Source organism: Colobus angolensis, unplaced genomic scaffold (assembly GCF_000951035.1).
Source record: "Colobus angolensis palliatus isolate OR3802 unplaced genomic scaffold, Cang.pa_1.0 Scaffold54, whole genome shotgun sequence".
Lineage (NCBI taxonomy): Eukaryota > Metazoa > Chordata > Mammalia > Primates > Cercopithecidae > Colobus > Colobus angolensis.
The window spans coordinates 7,461,760-7,483,123 of NW_012118932.1; the positions used below are offsets into that span (position 1 = coordinate 7,461,760).

At 42.6% G+C, this 21,364-nt stretch overlaps 1 protein-coding gene across 1 annotated transcript; it reads right to left on the reverse strand.

The window, feature by feature from the left end:
• Positions 1 to 940: 940 nt before the first annotated feature.
• ARL9 (ADP-ribosylation factor-like 9) lies at positions 941 to 20,038 on the reverse strand. Its single transcript, XM_011961237.1, has 4 exons — positions 19,669 to 20,038; positions 14,499 to 14,661; positions 7,170 to 7,345; positions 941 to 1,228 (listed from the first exon to the last, which is right to left on the reverse strand). Exons 1-4 carry the CDS (start codon positions 19,951 to 19,953, stop codon positions 1,049 to 1,051), a joined length of 804 nt encoding a protein of 267 aa, XP_011816627.1. The 5' UTR covers positions 19,954 to 20,038; the 3' UTR covers positions 941 to 1,048.
• Positions 20,039 to 21,364: the final 1,326 nt, after the last annotated feature.

Consider the following 21,364-nt stretch of genomic DNA (forward strand, 5'->3'; position numbering starts at 1 on the left):
TTGGGAGACTGAGGAGGCAGGATCATCTAAGCTGAGATCACGCCACTACACTCCAGCCTGGGCAACAGGGTGAGACCCTATCCACCCACTCAAAAAAAAATTTCATATAAATTTCATGCCATTGCAATACAATAAATGGGACACATGCTTGCTAATGTTCATTTTACTTTTGTTGATTAAAAATCCCAATCCCCCCAATACGCTGTTTTACAAATATTTTTAACATTCAAAATCCAATAGAGATGCTGTTAATATGTTAGCACTATCTTTGTGCAGCTGTCCATTGGTAATTTCAGGGATATTCATTCCAAGATCCGCACAGGCAAATGTGTATGCTCAAGCTCCTGGTAGAAAATGGCATAGTATTTACATATAACATACATGCATCTACTCGTGTACTTAAGTCATCTTTAGATTACTTATAATACCTAATACAATGTAAATGCTATGTAAATAGTTGTTATATGGTGTTTCAAAATGTGTATTATTAGGCCGGTGCGGTGGCTCAAGCCTGTAATCCCAGCACTTTGGGAGGCCGAGACAGGCGGATCACGAGGTCAGGAGATGGAGACCATCCTGGCTAACAGGTGAAACCCCGTCTCTACTAAAAAATACAAAAAACTAGCCGGGCAAGGTGGCGGGCGCCTGTAGTCCCAGCTACTCGGGAGGCTGAGGCAGGAGAATGGCATGAACCCGGGAGGTGGAGCCTGCAGTGAGCTGAGATCCGGCCACTGGGCGGATCTCAGCCTGGGCGACACAGCGAGACTCCGTCTCAAAAAAAAAAAAAAAAAAAATTATATGTGTATTATTTTTATTGTTGTGTTATTATTCTTTAGTGGGTTTACTTTTTGAATGTTTTTGATCCACAGTTCTTGAATCCACAGATGTGGAATCCATGGATATGGAGGGCTGACTATATACATCTCATGCATTGAGAAAATAGGAAATGGCTTAATTTTTATTTGAAAGTGGAAACCTTTGGCTTCAAGCCTGCCATTCAACACTGATGACATTTCAGTCATGAGCCGCACAGTGGGCTGAGTCCTGGTCACTGCACATCTGCAGCCAGCTGTGCAATCAAGTCTTTGGCATCTTGCATGGTGGATGGTATCTCTGAGCCATTCTTAGTCAGGTGGGTTCCAAACAAGAACATCTTCCTGTCATTTCCCACTTCAGATAATGCCAAAGCTTCATGGATATCTGTAATGTGATAGGCTGCTTCAAGATCCTTCATCCAGAGTGGAATGAGAAGAAGACAAAGTTGGTTATTTTGCAATCCTTTCAGATAAACACATTTATTACTCTTACATATTGCTCTCAGTGACCACACCATTTTCATATAAAGGATATTATGACTCCATTATTATGGGCCCAGAGGTTGTCTGAATAAAAATGTTTTCATAAGAATTATGACAGCATTTATGAGTTATCAAAAAAAAAGTATATTCTGGAATGAAGCTAAGCCAATATAATACCTTAGTTTTCTAAACAGTGCAGTCAATCTGTTTCTAATTTTGTTTGTTTGTTGTTTGTTTAAAGACAGGGTCTTGCTTTGTCACCCAGGCTGGAGTGCAGTGGCAGAATCTTGGTTCACTGCAACCTCCGCCTCCCATGTTCAAGCAATTCTCCTGCCTCACCCTCCTGAGTAGCTGGGACTACAGGTTTGTACCACCATTCCCCACTCATTTTTAAAAATCTTTTGTAAAGAGGAGCATCTTGCTATGTTGCCCAGGCTGGTGTCGAACTCCTGGCCTCAAGCAATCCTTCCACCTAGGCCTCCCTAACTGCTGGGATTACAGGCATGAGCCACCGCATCCAGCCTAATTTTGTTTTTCCATTTTCCTTTTACTCTTCTAAGATTATTTCAACAGGAGCAATTCTTTTTATTTATATTTAATAACAGAAATTTGATTCATCTATTGTTTTAGGTCTATATCATATTTTACCAATTATAGTTCTTGCCACTGTGAGTTTTCTTTTGTGCTCATTATTTCTATTGAACAAAAAAATCCTTGACCAATTTTGGGGAGTAGAGGAAGACAGAGAAGGGAATGGAGACAGAACAGGCTCAGAGGAGAGACAGGGAAAGAAATGGGGGAGTCTTGGAAGAGGGAAAGCCACAGCAAGAGGCAGAGAGGGGAAGACAGGAAGCCTGTGCTTAGGCCGCATGCCAGGGCCAAAACCTCCTTATGATGGAAATGGCAAGGTCAAAACTTCATCTTTAACTCTCATACGCCAAGAATTATTTAAGCAAATGACCTGTGACATTCCCTTTCATAAATACACAGATTCAGCTATAGTTTTCCAGCCCTTTGTAAAAGTTTTTTCACTTCTAAAATTGCGTTTGTAAATGGCTTTTTGTTATTTCATAGCATTCCCCCTAAGTTTTAGAAGATCATTTTTAAATCTTGGGAAATAACCTAATATTGTATCTTTTTTTTTTCCTGTATCAATATGAACCTATCTTTTTTTTTTTTTTTTGAGACGGAGTCTCACCCTGTCACCCAGAATGGAGTGCAGTGGCACAATCTCAGCTCACTGCCTCACTGCAACCTCCGCCTCCTAGGTTCAAGCGATTCCCCTGCCTCAACCTCCCAAGTAGCTGGGATTACAGGTGCATGCCACCACACCCAGTTAATTTTTCTATTTTTAGTAGAGACAAGTTTTCACCATGTTGGCCACGCTGGTCTCCAACTCCTGACCTCAGGTGTTCCACCCGCCTCGGCCTTCCAAAGTGCTGGGATTATAGGCATGGGCCGCTGTCCATGTCCCGAATCTATCAAATTCTATCACTTGGAGCCTGTGGGGCTTTTCCTGATGTGCTGCCCACGGTACTTAGCTGGAGTTGATTACCTCTCCAGATATTGGTAGTTGCCTGTTTGAAACCTGAATTTGTTTAGAGCCTATGCTAACTTTTTGAACAGTGTTAATGGATCCATTAACATGTGAATGATGTCTCGGGTTAATACATTCACTGGTGGAGTTGAAGACCAAGAAATAGGAGAAGGAGGGAGGGAGGGTGATGGATGGGAGAAGGGGCTCTCAGTAATGATAAAGCACATCAGGCAAAAATATCTGTTTTATTCCACACTTTCCTGTATGTGCCTTAATAGCGGTTATAACCCAAAGAGTAAAGATGGTAAGATGACTTTTTGAAAACCCTTATATAACTTGAACCAGTGAGTCACCTAAAAGCTTGGACCAAATATTTTGGCCAAGGAATATAAACAAAGATGCATTAATCTTTTTTTTTTTTGAGACGGAGTCTCGCTCTGTCGCCCAGGCTGGAGTGCAGTGGCGCGATCTCGGCTCACTGCAAGCTCCGCCTCCTGGGTTCACGCCATTCTCCTGCCTCAGCCTCCCAAGTAGCTGGGACTACAGGCGCCCGCCACCATGCCGGGCTAATTTTTTTGCGTTTAGTAGAGACGGGGTTTCACCGTGTTAGCCAGGATGGTCTCGATCTCCTGACCTCGTGATCCGCCCACCTCGGCCTCCCAAAGTTACAGGCGTGAGCCACCGCGCCCAGCGATGCATTAATCTTAAACTAGGATATTCAAATCTTTTATCATTAAGGCCCAATAAAAGCTATAAATGTGATAACAAATGGCTCTGTTTATTCAATTTGATGAAGATAATGGATACAAACCATAAGGCACAATATTGATAAATTTGAATATTAAAAATGAAAATCACTCGGATGCAGTGGCTCACACCTGTAATCCCAACACTTCGGGAGGCTGAGGTGGGCAGACTGTTTGAGCCCAGGAGTTCAAGACCAGCCTGGGAAACATGGTGAAATCTCATCTCTATAAAAAATGCCAAAAAAAAACTAGCTGGGCATAGTGGTGCACACCTGTAATCCCAGCTACTAGGGAGGTTGAGGGAGAAGGATCACCTGAGCCTGGGGAGGTTGAGGCTGCACTGAGCTATGATCATGCCACTATACTGCACTCCAGCCTGGGCAACAAAGTGAGACCCTGTTTAAAAAAAAAAAAAAAAAGTCCGAGCGCAGTGACTCATGCCTGTAATTCCAGCACTTTGGGAGGCCGAGGCAGGTAGACTGCTTGAGCCCCGTAGTTCGAGACCAGCCTGGGCAACATGACGAAAACCTGTCTCTACAAAAAATGCAAATTAGCCGGGTGTGGTAGCTCATGTCTGTAGTCCCAGCTACTTGGGAGGCTGAGGTGGGAGAATCGCTTAAGCCTGGGAGGTAGAGTTTGCAGTGAGCCGAGATCACACACTGTACTCCAGCTTGGGTGATGGAGTGAGACTCTGTCAAAAAAAAAAAAAAAAAAAGAAAAGAAAAGAGGGGAGAGGAGGGGAGGGGAGGGAAGAAAATCTTCTGTATAAAAGTAAGCAAAGTAAAATGGTAAGCCACCAGGATGCTGGGAAAGATAATTGTAATGCACATAACTAACAAAGGATTATTTTTCCAAATGATATGAAAGACTCCTACAACTAAAATAAGAAAGATAAACACCCTAGTAGCAATTTGGGAAAACATATTAATAGGCAATTTACAGATGTGGAGACCAATAACTAATAAACATCTGAAAAAATGTTCAAACTCACAAGTAGTTAAGGAAATGCACATTAGAATAATAAAAAACAAGTTCACCCATCAGACTGGCAAAAATGAAAAGATCTGACAATACCAAGTATTGACAAGGATGTAGAGCTGCAAAAACTGTCATATTCTGCTGGTGGAAGAATAATTTGGCGCAACATCTTTGGAAAGTAACTGGGTGATATCTAATAAAACAGAATATGCACAAATCCAAAATCCCAGCCATTATTTTAGGCATATCCATCAGCAAAATGTTCATACACATCCTCAAAGAGACACATACATGAAGGCTCACTGGCAGCACCATTAAGAACAATAAAAAATTGGAAATAATTCAAATTCTCAGCAGTAAGAAAACGATAACATTTTGGCATATTAATGCTATGGAATACTATACAGCTCACTTACATGTACCATGATCTTCTAAATCTTCGTAGTTTATGGTACTTAAGATGCTCCACTTAACAACAAAACAATAAAAGCATCAGCCTCTCTCTCTCTTTCTTTTAATTTTCTTTTGAGACAGAGTCTGCTGGACTAGCTTCTGTACTGGACTTTAACATGGGCTCCTATTTTAGGTCATTATTTTTAATTACTTAGTTTATTTCCATATACATTCACCCATAGAAGTAGTAGGAGAAAAGTCAGGAATTGAGCTCTTCTATGATTGGCAAACCTAACAATTGAGAAAGGGACTTTAGCATTACAATATTATAGATATTTAAATTGTTTTTCAATTTTTATTGTGTTAAATACATATCACAAAATTTTTCTCCTTAACCATTTTTAAGTGTACAGTTCAGTGGCATTAAGTATATTCACAATGTTATGCAACTATCACCGCCATCCATCTCCAAAACTTTTATCTGCAAAACTGAAACTCTGTATCCATTAAATGATAACTGCACATTCCTCCCTCCCCCAACCCATGGAAATCACTACTCCACTTTCTATTTTTATGAATTTGACAACTCTAGGTACCTCATATAAATGGAATCAGATAGTATTTACCCTTTTGTGACTGACTTATTCACTTAGCATAATGTTCTCAAGGTTCATCCATGTCGGGACATACGTCTGAATTTCCTTCCCTTTTAAGGCCGAACAATATCCCATTGTGGCTGGGTGCGGTGGTTCACGCCTGTAATCCCAGCACTTTGGGAGGCCCAGGTGGGTGGATCACTTGAGGCCAAAAGTTCGAGATCAGCATGGCCAACATGGAGAAACTCTGTCTCTACTAAAAATACAAAAATTAACTGGGCGTGGTGGCATGTGCCTGTAGTCCCAGCTACTCAGGAGGTTGAGGCAGAGAATCACTTGAACCCAGGAGGTGGAGGTTGTGGTGAGCCAAAATTGTGCCATTGCACTCCAGCCTGGGAGACAGAGCAAGACTCTGTCTCAAAAAAATAAATAAATAAATAAATAAAGAATCGGGAGTGGTGGTGCATGCCTGTAATCCTGGCTACTTGGGAGGCTGAGGCATGCAACTCACTTGAACTCAGGAGGTAATGAGCTGAGATCACACCACTTACACTCCAGCCTGGGTGCTAGAGCAGAACTCTGTCTTTAAAAAAAAAAAAATTCCCTTTGCATGTGTATACCGTATTTTATATATCCATTTATCTTGGGTAGCTTCCATTTTTGGCTGTTATGAGTAATGCTGCTATGAACATATCACAAAAAACATAAAATATATAAAACAAAACAATATAAAACATAAAGAAACATAAAACAGCCAAACATATAAATATCAGTTTGAGTCCCTGCTTTTAATTCTTTTCACTGTATGCCCAGAAGTGGAATTGCTGCATCATAAGGGAATTCTATTTTTGATTTTCTTTTTGAGACGGAGTCTCACTCTGTCACCCAGGCTGGAGTGCAGTGGCGCTATCTTGGCTCACTGAAACCTCCGCCTCCTGGGTTCACGCCATTCTCCTGCCTCAGTCTCCCAAGTAGCTGGGACTACAGGCACCCACCACCACGCCCGGCTAATCTTTTGCATTTTTAGTAGAGACGGGGTTTCACCGTGTTAGCCAGGATGGTCTAAATCTCCTGACCTCGTGATCCCCCACCCTTGGCCTCCCAAAGTGCTGGGATTACAGGTGTGAGCCACCACGCCCAGCCTCTATTTTTGATTCTTTTGAGGAACCATGTTACCGTTTTCCATTGCAGCTCTACCATTTTACATTCTCACCAACAGTGTACAAGGGTTCCAAATTCTCCACATATATTTAATATTTTTAATGCATGTGTAGAATAAGTTCGGCTCAATCTGATTGATCTAAAGCAAAACAATTTCTTTATACATGGTAGCCACTCATATTTTGTTGAATCAAATTTAACAATTAACATGTATTTATTGAAGTAAGTTCAATACACATCTGTTGAATTCCTAGCATCCACAAGACAGTATACTAGGTATTAAAAGGAACACAAAGATGAATAATAGTCTCTACCCTCAAGGTGTTTATAATCCAAGAGCTCTAATAAACATAAACTGAATTAAATATATAGCTTATTGTTGACTAGCTATTACACATATACATTTTTTGTATTAAATACAAAACTACTGAGTACAATTTATATTTGCACAGATTTTTACCTGTTTGTTTGCAAACACAACCAGAGGAAGTACTGGGTTTGCCGCAATTAGCTGATGAAGGTATTTCTTGGCTTCAGGTAATCGGCTGTGATCTGCTGAATCCACCACAAAGATAAGCAGCAATCCCTTGGATAGGTACGTTTCCGAGTAGGACCGAAAAGGTTCACTGCCACCAACTACAGAGAATAGTAGAGGACGAAGACACACACACACAAAATTACAGAAGCACCCACCCTGGGAGCAGGGAGGGCACATCCAGATTTCTGAACACAGGACAGGTGTGTTGATAAAATATCACCGTGTTAGAGTGTACCCAGTCCTCAGAGGGACCAGAGGCATGTTAGTGGGGAACTGGCTGGTGAGAAGAACCATCACAAGTGGTTCCTTCATTACTATATCACAAAGGATCAGCAGAGAGATGCGAAATACTACAGTGGATGTCTCCTGATCCCATTGTCCACAGCAGCCATGTCAGCCACTACATCTTAATCAGTTATAGCTCAGAAAATGGGAGTAAGGCCAGGTACAGTTGCTCACGCCTGTAATCTCAACATTTTGGGAGGCTGAGGCAGGAGGACTGCTTGAGCCCAGTAGTTCAAGACCAGGCTGGGCGACAGGGTGAGGCCCTGTCTCTACAAAAATAAAAACTAAAAAATGGGCCGGTGTGGTGGTGTATGCCTGTGGTGCTAGCGACTAGGGAGGTTGAAGCAGGAGGATCACTTGAGTCCAGGAAGTGCAGAGGCGTGAACATGGCTACAGTGAGCTGTGTTTGCGCCACCACACTCCAGAGTGAGACCCCATCTATCTGGGAAAAAAAAAAAGAAAAAAGGAAAGAAAAAGAAAAAGAAAAAGAAAATGGGAGTATGCTACTAAAATAATTAAGAATGGAAAAGGATGGTAGGATAAAACACACATTAAAATAATTTTTAAATGAACTGAATACATTGGCTAGTCTCACTTGCACAATTTTTTTCCTTTGTCAAAATCCTAGAACTAACTTCTCCTCTTAATATTGCACAGAGTTAACATGATCCTGTGGGTATTCAGGAATATTTGCTTCAGAAAAAAAAAAAAAAAGCCTTTTGATGACTTCATCCTGCTGATTCTTCCCAGAATAAACTTTTTGGTTCATGATAATAACATATATACAATGGATTTTGTTTTCATTTTTGTCCTAGGAGGAGTATTGGCAAACCATGGCCCACAGTTCAAATCTGACCAACTGCCTATTTTTGTACAGCTCACTAGGTAAAAATAGCTTTTACATGTCTAAATACTGGAGGAAAAAAAAAGGTAGAATAACATTTTCTAACACAGGACTATTATAGCAAATTTAGATTTTGGTGCCCAGAAATAAAGTTTTATAGTAACATTGAACATACAGAACATATTGTCTATGACTGCTTTCTCAAGACAGAGTTGAGTGACTGCAATAGAGAGCAGGTGGCCTGCAAAGCATAAATTAGTTCCTAAGTAGTCCTTGACAGAAAAACTTTTTGGACCTCTGTTTCAAGAACTTAACAAAAGTATTTTAAATGCTAACAAGAAAGGATCTTTGCCTTCCCTTTGGCTTCCTTTGTACAGAGGTAGGCTAGTCATTCTTTGAAGCATTTTGTGTTTTTAATTTGTTAAAATAGTGCTGTGTGACCTTCTAAGTAACTCATATGGTTTTAACACACTTAGTTAAAACATTAGTGGACGTTTGGGTTGTTCCTCATTTCTTGCTGCAATAAACAATGCTGCTGTAAACATTTTTGTATTGTCTCCTGAGGTCCATACAAGCAAGAGTTTCTCCAGTTATCTAAGCATGGAACTAATGCCAAATACGCCAAATTATTTTCCAAAGAGGTTGGTACCAATATACACTCTGCCAACAGCTAACAGCCAGTAAGTTTCCTCTACATCCACATCCTCTTTTTATTTTTATTTTATTTTATTTTTCCTTGAGACAAGGTTGTGCTCTGTCATCCAGGCTGCAGGGCAGTGGTGCAATCTTCACTCACTGCAACCTCCGCCTTCTGGGCTCAAGCGATCCTCCTTTCTCAGTCTCACCAGCAGCTGGGACTACAAGCACGAGCCACCATGCCTGGCTAATTTTGTATTTTCTGTAGAGCTGGGGTTTTGCCATGTTGCCCAGGCTGGTCTTGAACCCTTGAACTCCAGTGATCCACCCACCTTGGCTTCCCAAAGTGTTGGGATTACAGGCGTAAGTCACTACACCCAGCCACATCCTCTTCAAAACTTGATATTATCAGATTTCTTTTTTTTTTTTTGCCTAATTTGAATTCTACTTACTGATCAAGTTGAATATTTTTCATATGTTCACTTCTAATTTGTTTTATGTGAAATGTTATTCATGTCTTTTGCCAATGTTTTTATGTTGTTTTTATTTGTAGGAGTTCTTTATATATTCTGGATACTAGGCATTTGCTTGGATGTGTTGCATGTATCTTCTCCTGTTTTGTGGCATCTTTTTAATGAACAGATGTTTTCCATTTTAATGTAGTTACATTTATCCATCTTTCTTATGGTTATTATTTTTTGGATCCTGTTTAAAAAATCTTTCTCTCTCCTGAAGTCATAAGGATAGTCTATATTTTCTCCACAAAGCTTTTTACATTTGGCTTTTATCCATCGGAAATTGATGTATACATTTGTATGCATAGGAGGCAGGAAACTAATTTCATTTTTATTCCATGTTGTTCCTGCACCATTTATTGAATAGTTTCCCCAGTGGACTCTCTAGTTTGTTCCTTTGGCCGTTCTGTTCATTCTTGTGCCAACACCACACATTTTAGTTTCATAGCTTTATAATAAGATCTGATACTTGACAGGACAAGTCCATCTTTCTTACTAATTTCTTCGAGTGTCTTGACTTTCTTTACTCCTTTGCTCACCCATGTCAATTTTAGCCTCAGCTTGTCAAACTCTTTTTAAAAAATCTTGTTGAGCTATTGATTGGAATTGAATTGTATCTAAACGTCAATTTGGGGAGAATTAATATTTTTTTGATATAATGTCTACCTATTCATGAAAACTGTATTATGTCTCTATCTATTTAGGTCTTTCAATGTTTTTCAATGACATCTACAGATTTTCTCTGTATAGATAGACACATTTTTTTGTTTGGTTTATTCCTATCTTTTGTTGCTATTGAAAATGGCTGCATGCTGCTGGGTAATAGAAATACAATTAATTTTATATTGTTATATACAGTTGTCTTGCCAAGTTCTTATCATTTCTAATAATTTGAAGGGTGTTTTAGGCTTTCTTTGAAGACAATTATATAATTTGTAAATAAGTATTGTTTTATTTCTTCCTTTCTAATTCTTACGCCTTTTATTTCTTTTTCTCAAACTAACTAGAACCTCCTGTATAATGTTGAATGAAATATATATATATATATATATTTTTGAGATGGAGTTTTGCTCTTGTCATCCAGGCTGGATGGAAAGCAGTGGCATGATCTTGGCTCACTGCAACCTCCACCACCCGGATTGAAGTAATTCTCCTTCTTCAGTTACTCCTGAGTAGCTGGGATTACAGGTACCTGCCACCATGCCTGGCTAATTTTTGTCTTTTTAGTAGAGACAGGGTTTCACCATGTTAGGCCAAGCTGGTCTTGAACTCCTGACTTTAAGTGAGTGATCCACCCACCACTTGGCCTCCCAAAGTGCTGGAGTTACAGGCATAAGTCACCACACCTGGCTATTTTTCAAATGTTAAACCAACCTTTCATTCTTGGAGAAACTCATCTGGTGATATATTATCTCTTTAATATATTAACTGAATTTAGTTTACTACAATTTTGTTCAGATTTCTGCATTTCCATTTCTTATACTCTTTGCTGGTTTGGATATACAGTGACCTCACACCGTGAGTTGGAGAGCATTTCTTTTTTTCCCCTATTCTCTGAAAGAATTTATGTAAGATTAAGATTGATAAGAGCCCACCTATAAACCAACTGATCGGGTGTTTTTCCTTATAGGATGATTTTTTTGCTATTGATTTCTTTAGAAGTTTTAAATTATTCAATATTCCTATTTCTTATTGAGTCCATTTTCCTAAGACACACGTTTGGAGGATTTTTGCCACTTATCCAGGACTTTATATCTATTGGTACAAATTTGTTAACACAGGTATTACACTCTTGTCATCTTAATGAATGATATGCTCTTTTTCCTTCATGACATTATTTATTTGTGGTTTCCAGATTTTCCTTAGTGAATTTCACCAGAAATTTGTCTATTTTGTTTATCTATTCAAGTAACTAACGTTTGACTTTGCTGATCTTTGCTACTGTGTCTTCATCAATTTCATTCGCTTCGTGTCTTTATCATCTCTCCCTCAACCTCTTTGGTTTTATTCTGTTGTTCTTTTACCTAATTTACATTGCATATTTAACCTATACGTTTTCAGCTATTTTCCTTTCAGCTATAAGCATTTAAGATTATAAATGCTTTAAATGCTAGTTTTGATCAGTAGATTTTGTCTTCTTTTTTGAGATACGGTTTCACTCTGTTGCCCAGGCTGGAATACAGAGGCATGATCACGGTTCACTGCAACTTCTGCCTTCTGGGCACAAATGATCCTCCTGCCTCAGCCTCCAGAGTAGCTGGGACTACAGGCATGCACCACCATGCTCAGCTCATTTTTTGTATTTTTTGTAGAGGCAGGATTTTGCCATGTTGCCCAGGTTGTTCTCAAACTCCTGGACTCAAGCAATCCACCTGCCCTGGCCTCTCAAAGTGCTAGGATTACAGGTGTGAGCCACTATGCCTGGCCTGAACTCATATTTGATTAATCTTAATTTATGAGAACACTGGGGGTCTTTGCTCCAGAATTAGAAACTGGGGGAGCTACTGACTGGGAGCATGTTAGCACTCTTTCAGGGGCCCTCATGTCATGCAGGCATCTTAGTGCTTTCCTATTTTGTCTCAGGCCCACTGCAGATTAAATACTGGTATGTGCCTCTAGATAACACCACTTTTTTATCTGCTTATCTACTGTGGCTGTCACTCCAGTTTCAACTCAGGAGTTGTTTTATTTTTCTTTCTTTGGAAGGAGGGAAAGGGCCGGAAGAGTAAAGCAGGTAGCCTTGCAAATTTGACTTACTGTTGCAAGTTCATCAATGCTTTAAAAAATAAATTTTAACCAGGATTTGTGGTTTTGTCACAGAAAGGCCCTTCAAAAACTATAATAGAAACTGAAATCTCTCCATTTATTTTTGCCACTACTTTTTAGTGCATAAACTAAAAGAATTTTTTTTAAAGATTAAGATGCTCTGTAGAACGTTGATGAAGAGATATAGGCAAAATTATATGTGAATATCTCATTTCTACAAATAGGCTTATACAATAAAACTTCACTTCCCACCAATCCCCAACATACTCCAAGTGTTACACGATAGCATAACAGTCCATACAGATTTATATCACTGAATACCACTGGATGCTGCATCCTAAAAAAAACCTCCTTAGAAGCTATGCCCTGTGGTATTATGAAAACTTACCTAAATTGATGGCTTCATATAGCCACTGTGAAGATACACATTTTAAAACTTAAAGGTTGCAAGTGTAAACTGCTATTCTTCTTCAGGATACTGATGATTATGATAAAAATTGGGAACACAGTTAGCACTTAATGCATTTTTGTTGAATACTATTTGCCAGACATTGGGTATATATTGTTGAACAAAACAAGTATAGCAAAAGTTACCATCCAGTTGGGTGGACAGATCAAAAACAAATAAAAATAAATAGTGAATGTTATTAAAAACCTTATGGAGGAAGCAAACAGCATTGGGGAACATACTTAGAAAGAATGATTTTATGGGCTGGGTGCAGTGGTTCACGCCTGTAATCTGAGCACTTTGGGGGGCCAAGGTGGGTGGATAACCTGAGGTCAGGAGTTCGAGACCAGCCTGGCCAACATGGTGAAACCCCGTCTCTACTAAAAATACAAAATAATTATCCGGGCATGATGGTGTGTGCCTGTAATCCCAGCTACTCAGGAGACTGAGGCAACAGAATCGCTTGAACCCAGGAGGCAGAGGTTGCAGTGAGCTGAGATCGTACCACTGCACTCCAGCCTGGGTGACAGAGCAGGACTCTGTCTCAAAAAAAAAAAAAAGAAAAAAAGAAAGAATGATTGATTTTATGGGGCCATGTAAGCTAATAACCTGAAGGCTGAGGAGCAAGCCATCATGGGAAGAGCAGGGGTAGTAGTATTTCTGACAGAAGGCACACCCAAGAAAGCTCTTGTAAAAGAAAAGAAAGAAAGGAGTACAATAAGCCTGGGGTGAGGTAAGGTTAGGGAGGAGGCAGTTTATGAAGAGCTTCATGGGCCATAATAAAGACTTTCGATTTTATTACAAGGATGAGAGCTCCACTGAAGTGTTTTAAATTAGCAAATGATAAGTATGTGTTAAAATACTGCTCTTCATAAGCAGATAAAAGCCAAAGGAAAAAGGTGACTATAATAATCTAAGTAATAGATGATCCAGGTTCCGACTTACATAGAGGCAGTAGAAACGATGTAACCAATGAATTTGAGAGATGCGTCAGAGCTGGCAAAATTCATAGTGTTTTACTTGTGGACTGGAGGTGGGGATGCAAAAGGAGGAGTCAAGGGTGACTCTCAGGTTTCTGGCTACAGCAACTTGATGGGTATGGAGCCATTTACTGACCAGAAGATTACAGGGAAAGGAACAGATATGGGAAAAATCAAGCATTTTGTTTTTCCCTTGTTAGGTTTTAGAGGACTTGGATATGTTTGGGCTGGATAAATAAATTTGGGAGCCATTAGCATATAGATGGTATTTAATGCCATGAGGACGGATGAATGTGTAAAGAGAAGACAAGAGGACTTGACTCAACTTCAGGAGAGAGTAATATTTAGAGGTGGTGACTCCAGAATTACTATCCAGTAGGGGCCTGTGGACTGCCATCTATTTAGAAGAAGAGGTCTGGAGCTTGTCTATAATTTTATTTGCAGAGAAGCAAGCACACTGTACTTAAACTTAGATTGCATGCTCATTTGCAGCAGTGTGGGAAGAAGGCTGATTACAGGAGATTATAGGAGGGAGTGCTAAAGCCTTCCTCTAAACTCCCCCTTTATCACCACTACTGTAAAAAGGAGAACATCAAAAAAGCAAAAAGTGATTCCCCGCACAGTGTACCTGGGTATTAAACTACATATCCATTCTAAAAGTCTAGGAAAATTTGATTCAGTGTTAGTTTTCACAAAGACTCAATGTTGCTAACATCATGTCTGGCTTAAGAGAGAATAAAATGTGGCTATCTTGTAACTAAGGAACAGAGAGCTTACTCTCCAGGAACTCCATTTGGCCATCTTCAGTGTTGATGCAAACTGCATTGAAACCTTGGGTGGGTGCCACACTATGCTGGACTCTGTTTGAAGCTAGAGAGTGGAGGACACTGGTTTTTCCTGCTCCATCCAGGCCCAGCACTAGGATTTGCTTGTTTTTCTCCTGTGAAACAAAAGATAAATCAATAAGCCCATGCTATCAGGGGCTCATTTTTCTGGGTCTTGGCAGTGGGCCTGCCTGTGGTAGAATCCAATAATATTCTTGGAATTGTAACCAGAATAAAACTTCACGGGCCAGGTGGCTCACACCTGTAATCCCAACACTTTGGGAGGCCGAGGCGGGAGGATCTCTTGAGGTCAGAAGTTCCAGACCAGCCTGGCCAACATAGTGAAACCCCATCTCTACTAAAAATACAAAAAATTAGCCAGGTGTGGTCGCATGCACCTGTAAGACCAGCTACTTGGGAAGCTGAGGCACAAGAATCACCTGAACCCAGGAGGCAGAGGTTGCAGTGAGCTGAGATTGCACACTGAACTCCAGCCTGGGGAACAGAGTGAGACCCTGTCTCCAAAAAAAAAAAAGGATAAAACTTCACGAATATTTTATAGGTCTAGAACAAACTATACCAACTAGTGTACATTTTCTAATTAGCTGTTCATTATGTGATACTAATTTCACATCCCTCCTCCATCCCCTAACTCCTGATCAGTCTATCAAATAAATACTACCAGCATTTATGAGTAGTGCTATAGATTACAGGACCAATTTTCAGACTTCATTTTGCTTCTTGAATTCGTGTCTATGAATTGGAGACTGCACCTGAGTTCATTTTGTTTGGGGTCTTGGGACCTCCGTGGTGCATGTATTGACTGTGCCACTCAGTGCATAAGCATCTAAGGTCTCAATTATTAATTTCGCCTGTCTTCACAATTGAATAACTAGATTTTAAGATCTCAGGGCAAGGTTTCCCTCTTATACTTACTCCTGACCTCGTGATCTGCCCACCTTGGCCTCCCAAAGTGCTGGGATTACAGGCATGAGCCACCACACCGGGCCTCCCTTTTATACTTTTTAATATAAGTATCACAATTAAATGAAAAGGTTATAGAAATTATTAAGCCAGTTTCAATCACAAATTAATATTTGTTTTAAAAACAGACGAACTTGGGAGGCCAAGGCAGGCAGATCACCTGAGGTCACGAGTTCGAAACGAGCCCGGCCAATAGGGTGCAACCCTGTCTCTACTTAAAATACAAAAAATTAGCCAGGCGTGGTGGTGGGCGCCTGTAGTCCCAGCTACTCCGGAGGCTGAGGAAGGAGAATGGCATGAACCCGGGAAGCGGAGCTTGCAGTGAGCTGAGATCGCACCACTGCACTCCAGTCTGGGCAAGAGAGCGAGACTCCGTCTAAAAAAAAAAAAAATTAGCTGGGTGTAGTGGCGGGCATCTGTAATCCCAGCTACTCGGGAGGCTGAGGCAGGAGAATCACTTGAACCTCAGAGGTGGAGGTTGCAGTGAGCCGAGATGGCACCATTGCACTCCAGCCTGGGCAACACAGCAAGACAACATCTCAAACAAACAAACAAAAAAACAAACTGATGAACTTGAAGTAAACTTAGACAGAAGCATTCTAGTCTGGGCATCGTGGCTCTCATCTGTAAATCCAGCATTTTAGGAAGCTAATGCAGGTGGATCACTTGAGGCCAGGACTTTGGAACCAGCCTGGCCATCACGGCATAACCCTGTCTCTACCAAAAATACAAAAATCAGCCGGGCATGGTGGCACATGCCTGTAATCCCAACTACTCGGGAGGCTGAGGCACGAGAATTGCTTGAACCTGGGAGATGGAGATTGCAGGAGCTGAGATGATACCACTGCACTCCAGCCTGGGTGACAGAGACTCCATCCCCCTCGATCCCCCCCAAAAAAAAGAAAAGAAAAAAAAGAAAGAAGCATTCTATCAATGTATTAGCCTTAGAATTTTTATGGCAAATGACTGAGGGACAGAAGGGCAGGCTGGTGTGAAGATCGTTCAGAGTGCTCCGAAATGTGGTTTCCAGGGTGTAAACTTTAACATCAAGACTTGTACAGAGAGCATGATTTATGAAGGCCATACAGTGAATAACAGAATTTGAAAAAAAGTAGGCTGGTGTGGTGGCTCACACCTGTAATCCCAGCACTTTGGGAGGCTGAGGAGGGTGGATCACCTGAGGTCAGGAGTTTGAGACTAGCCAGACCAACATGGTGAAATCCCATCTCTAGTAAAAATACAAAATTAGCCGGGCATGGTGGTGCATACTAGTAATCCCAGCTATTGGGTAGGCTAAGGCAGGTGAATCACTTGAAACTGGGAGGTGGCGGTTGCAGTGAGCTGAGATCATGCCATTGCACTCCAGCCTGGGCAACATGAGTGAAACTCCGTCTCAAAAAGAAAAAAAAAAAAGTACTTCTTTGTTCTTAGAGCCAATCTTTGATGACTCTTAAATTGTATTTTCATAGATGTCTTCCATCCTGCCTCTTCTCCATTCCCTTCAGTTGCATCTAAATGTTATGATGTCATTCTGAGAGTGTGTCAAGGTAGGAAGAGGGGCAAGGGAGACTTCATTCGATGGCTTACAACTGCATGTTTTCAAGCAATACCAGCACCAAGAAATGGCAGCCAAGAGTGGATTATGTCCTGTCAGTCTTCACCAGAAGACCCATTCAGCCTACCCCGACATACTTCGTTCATTCTAAGATACACATTCCGCCCCCCACATTCCACATTTTAACATCTCTGAAATTAGGATGTCTTTCACAATTGAGAGTATGTCATATTTTGATTGGCAGAATTTTTTATTTATTTATTTTTGAGACAGAATCTCACTCTGTGGCCTAGGGTGGAGTGCAGTGGCACAATATTGACTCACTACAACCTCTGCCTCCCCGGTTCATGTGATTTTCCTGCCTCAGCCTCCTGAGTAGCTGTGATTACAGGCACATGCCACCCATGCCCAGCTAATTTTTTTGTATTTTTAGTAGAGATGGGATTTTGCCATGTTGGCCAGTCTGTTCTGGAACTCCTGACCTCAGGTGATCTGCCCGCCTTGGCCTCCCAAAGTGCCGGGATTACAGGCGTGAGCCACTGTGCCGGCTTTTTTTTTTTTCTTTCTTAGTGGTACCTAGACTAATGACATCTTAGGTCCTATAAAATAGTGTGAATAAAAAGCAGTTCCCAGGCCGGGCACAGTGGCTCTTGCCTGTAATCCCAGCACTTTGGGAGGCTGTTGGGATCAAGTCCCCCAAAATCTGGCCATAAACTGGCCCCAAAACTGGCCATAAACAAAATCTCTGCAGCAATGTAAAATGTCCATAATGGCCATAACGCCCAAGCTGGAAGGTTGTGCGTTTACAGGAATGAGGGCAAGGAACACCTGGTCTGCCCAGGGCAGAAAACTGCTTAAAGGCATTCTTAAGCCACAAACAAAAGCCTGACTGATCTGTGTCTTAAGTGCGTGTTCCAGCTGCAATTAATTCGGCCCATCCCTTCGTTTCCCTTAAGAGATACTTTTGGTTAATTTAGTATCAATAGAGACAATGCTAATGACTGGTTTGCTGTTAATAAATATGTGGGTAAATCTCTGTTCGGGGCTTTCAGCTCTGAAGGCTGTGAGACCTCTGATTTCCTGCTCCGCACCTCTATTTCTGTGTGCATGTCTTTAATTCCTCTAGGGACACTGGGTAGGGTCTCCCCGACGTAGCTGGTCTCGGCAGGAGGCCAAGGTGGATGGATCGCTTGAGTTCAGGAGTTGAAGACCAGCCTGGGCAACATGGCGAAACCCCATCTCTACCAAAAATACAAAAATTAGCTAGGCAAGGTGGTGTGCACCTGTATTCCCAGCTACTTGGGAGGCTGAGGTGGGAGGATGACTTGAGCCTGGGAGGTGGAGGTTGCAGTGAGCCGAGATCACGCCACAGTACTCAAGCCTGGGTGACAGAGCCAGACTGTCTCAAAACAAAAACACCAGTTCCCTTTCCAACCACATTGCTGTCCCTACGCCCATCCTACCTAGAAATTCTGCATTCAGGCTTCCTCACATTTATCTTTTCGAGACTAAGGAAAGCTGAATTTGTAAAATAGAGTTCAGACACAAAATGTGATGCTGAACACCATTGTTTTTTTGTCAGAAGTTATTCCTTTAGCCAAATATGGGTCTATGTAGTCTGTGTTTTACCAGAGATCAAATATCTGTTAATCCGTGGTGGCTCACGCCTGTAATCCCAGCACTTTGGGAGGCCAAGGCAGACGGATCGCTGGAGCCCAGCAGTTTGAGATCAGCCTGGGTTACATGGCGAAACTCCATCTCTACACAAAAATACAAAAATGAGCTGGACATGGTGGCGTGCGCCTGTAGTGCCAGTCACTGAGGTTGGGAGATAGGGGCGGTGCCAGGCTGAGGTGGGAGGATCCCTCCAGCCTGAGTGGCAGAGTGAGACCCTATTACAAAAAAGAAAAAAGAAAAACAACAACTGTGTTAATCATTCAAATTGTTTAGAACCAGATCGTAGCTCTAAGTCAACGAGCCAGTTCAGGAACTCCAGGAGCACAGAGACCATCCAGCTGACCCAAACAATGCCAAGTTTTTAAGACCCGTCAGTTAAAACTTTTCCGCCATGCATTCAGGGTACTGGTGGTCTGAAAACAATGGAGGCATCAACTGCAGCGTCCCCAACACCTCCTGCATTCTGGAACCCTGCCCCTTCTGACAAAGAACGCATTCAATGCAAAGAGGGCCTGCGTGCGGGGAGGGTTCGGGACTGGTTTCTAAATGTGGTCAGGTGGTCTGTGCGCTAGTGTTGTGCGCTGGACAGATCCAAGGGCAGTAGAGGGGCCGTTCCCCATGTCCCCATTAAGACCGAGATCACTTGTCCCTCAACACTAGACCCGACGAAGGTTAAGACACAGGGGTAACGATAACGGCGAGGGTGGGCAGGGGGCCCGGGAAAAGGGGCTGGCGATGGGTCGTTCAAAGTTTGGCATATCGCTTTCATCCATAGGTAAATAGCCCTCAGTTGAGATCCATTCCCTTACGCGCGGGTCGGGGGCCTCCAACGTAACAGAGACAGCGCCGGGGTCTGAACGCCGACAATGGCCTTGGGGCAAGGGGTCCTGGACACTGGGTCTCTTACCAGCGACTCGAGCGGGGTCCTTGTCAAGGTGCTGTCCTTGTTCTCCCCTTCCTCTTCTTGTCCCTTAAATTGCTCCTTCTCTTTCTTTGTCTCCTTCCCTTGCTTTGTCCTTTTTTCCTCTTTCTCTTTTCTCTTTCTCCTCTCCTGCTTCTCTTGCTTCTCCTTTTCTTTTTCTTCAATTTTCTGCTCCACCTCCTTTCTTTTCAATTTCTCTTCCTTTCCCTTTTCTCTGATTTTCTCCTTCTCCTTTTCCTTCTCTTTCTTCTTCACTTTCCCCCTCTCCATCCTCAGCGCCGCGGTTTCCTTCCCTCCCGCCGCGTGCCCGCGTGCTGAGCGGTGGCTCTGGGCCCCAGGTGTGGCTCCCAAGGTGCACGCCCGACGGAGACGTAGGCCCCGCGGCGTAGACAACCCGCGGGAGCGGCCAACCCCGGCACCGCCGCCAACAGCCGTTCACCGGGCGGATGCAGGGCTTCTTGCAGCGGATTCGCTGAACCCGCAGGGGCACGCAAAGAGGGAAGGGCGGAGGTGTACGGGATGAGTTGAGCCCAGCCAAGCGAAACCAAGAGGTCCCAACCAGGACGCGGGACAGCTCGGCGGGGTATATATCATTGCTGCAGAAAAAGCGTCCCTTGCGCGATTCCCTCGGGCCGGGCAGGATGGCTGAGAAGAGCCTTCCACGCGGGCCGCAACCTTAGCGTCTGACGTCTCCGCCTTCAATCCCGAGCCCGGCCAGCGCACGCGAAGAACCCCTGGGGCGCCACAGTCCAAAGGTTCCGGGGAGGATTCTCAGCCTTCCGCCGGCTCTCAACCACGAGCCTGTACTGCTCATGTCGTGTATTTCTCCGCCCTCTCCCGAGTAAACTCCACTAGGAGTGTCTCCAGACTACTATCCAGGATTATTAAAGACAGAAGAACGTGAATGGGTTCCATTGTTTTAAGTTCCCTTTTTTTTTTTTTTGAGACGGAGTCTCTGTCACTAAGGCTGGAGTGCAGTAGTGCGATCTCAGCTCGCTTGCAACCTCCGCCTCCCGGATTTAAGCGATTCTCCTGCCTCAGCCTCCCAAGTAGCTGGGATTACAGGCGTGAGCCACCGCGCCAGGCTAATTTTTGTATTTTTAGTAGAGACGGGGTTTCACCACGTTGGCCAGACTGGTTTCGAACTCCTGACCTCAAGTGATCCACCCGCCTTGGCCTCCCAAAGTGCTGGGATTACAGGCATGAGTCAGCGTGCCCGGCCTGTATTTCGCTTTTTAAAAAATTATTCGGAGATAGCCTGCCAGAATCACAGCTGCTAGTAATGCTCAGTATTAAAACCAAAACCTAATGGTCTAGTCACTCCTAATTATCTAATAAATGGTAAACAAGGCACACGAGGAGGTTTTCAAAGGTGGTATTGTTTCTCAAACTGACTAAGAAATATGTGGAGGGTTCCTTTTATCTTGCTAAATTCTTTAGTGCATTTCACAGTTTAGCACTATTATTTATTTTTTGAGACAGTCTCACTCTGTCCGCCAGGCTGGAGTGCAGTGGCACGATCTCGGCTCACTGCAACTTCCACCTCCCAGGCTCAAGCAATTCTCCTGCCTCAGCCTCCCGAGGAGCTAGGATTACATGCGTGGGCCATCACGCCCAGCTAATTTTTGTATTTAGTAGAGATGGGGTTTCACCATGTTGGCCAGGCTGGTCTCGAACTCCT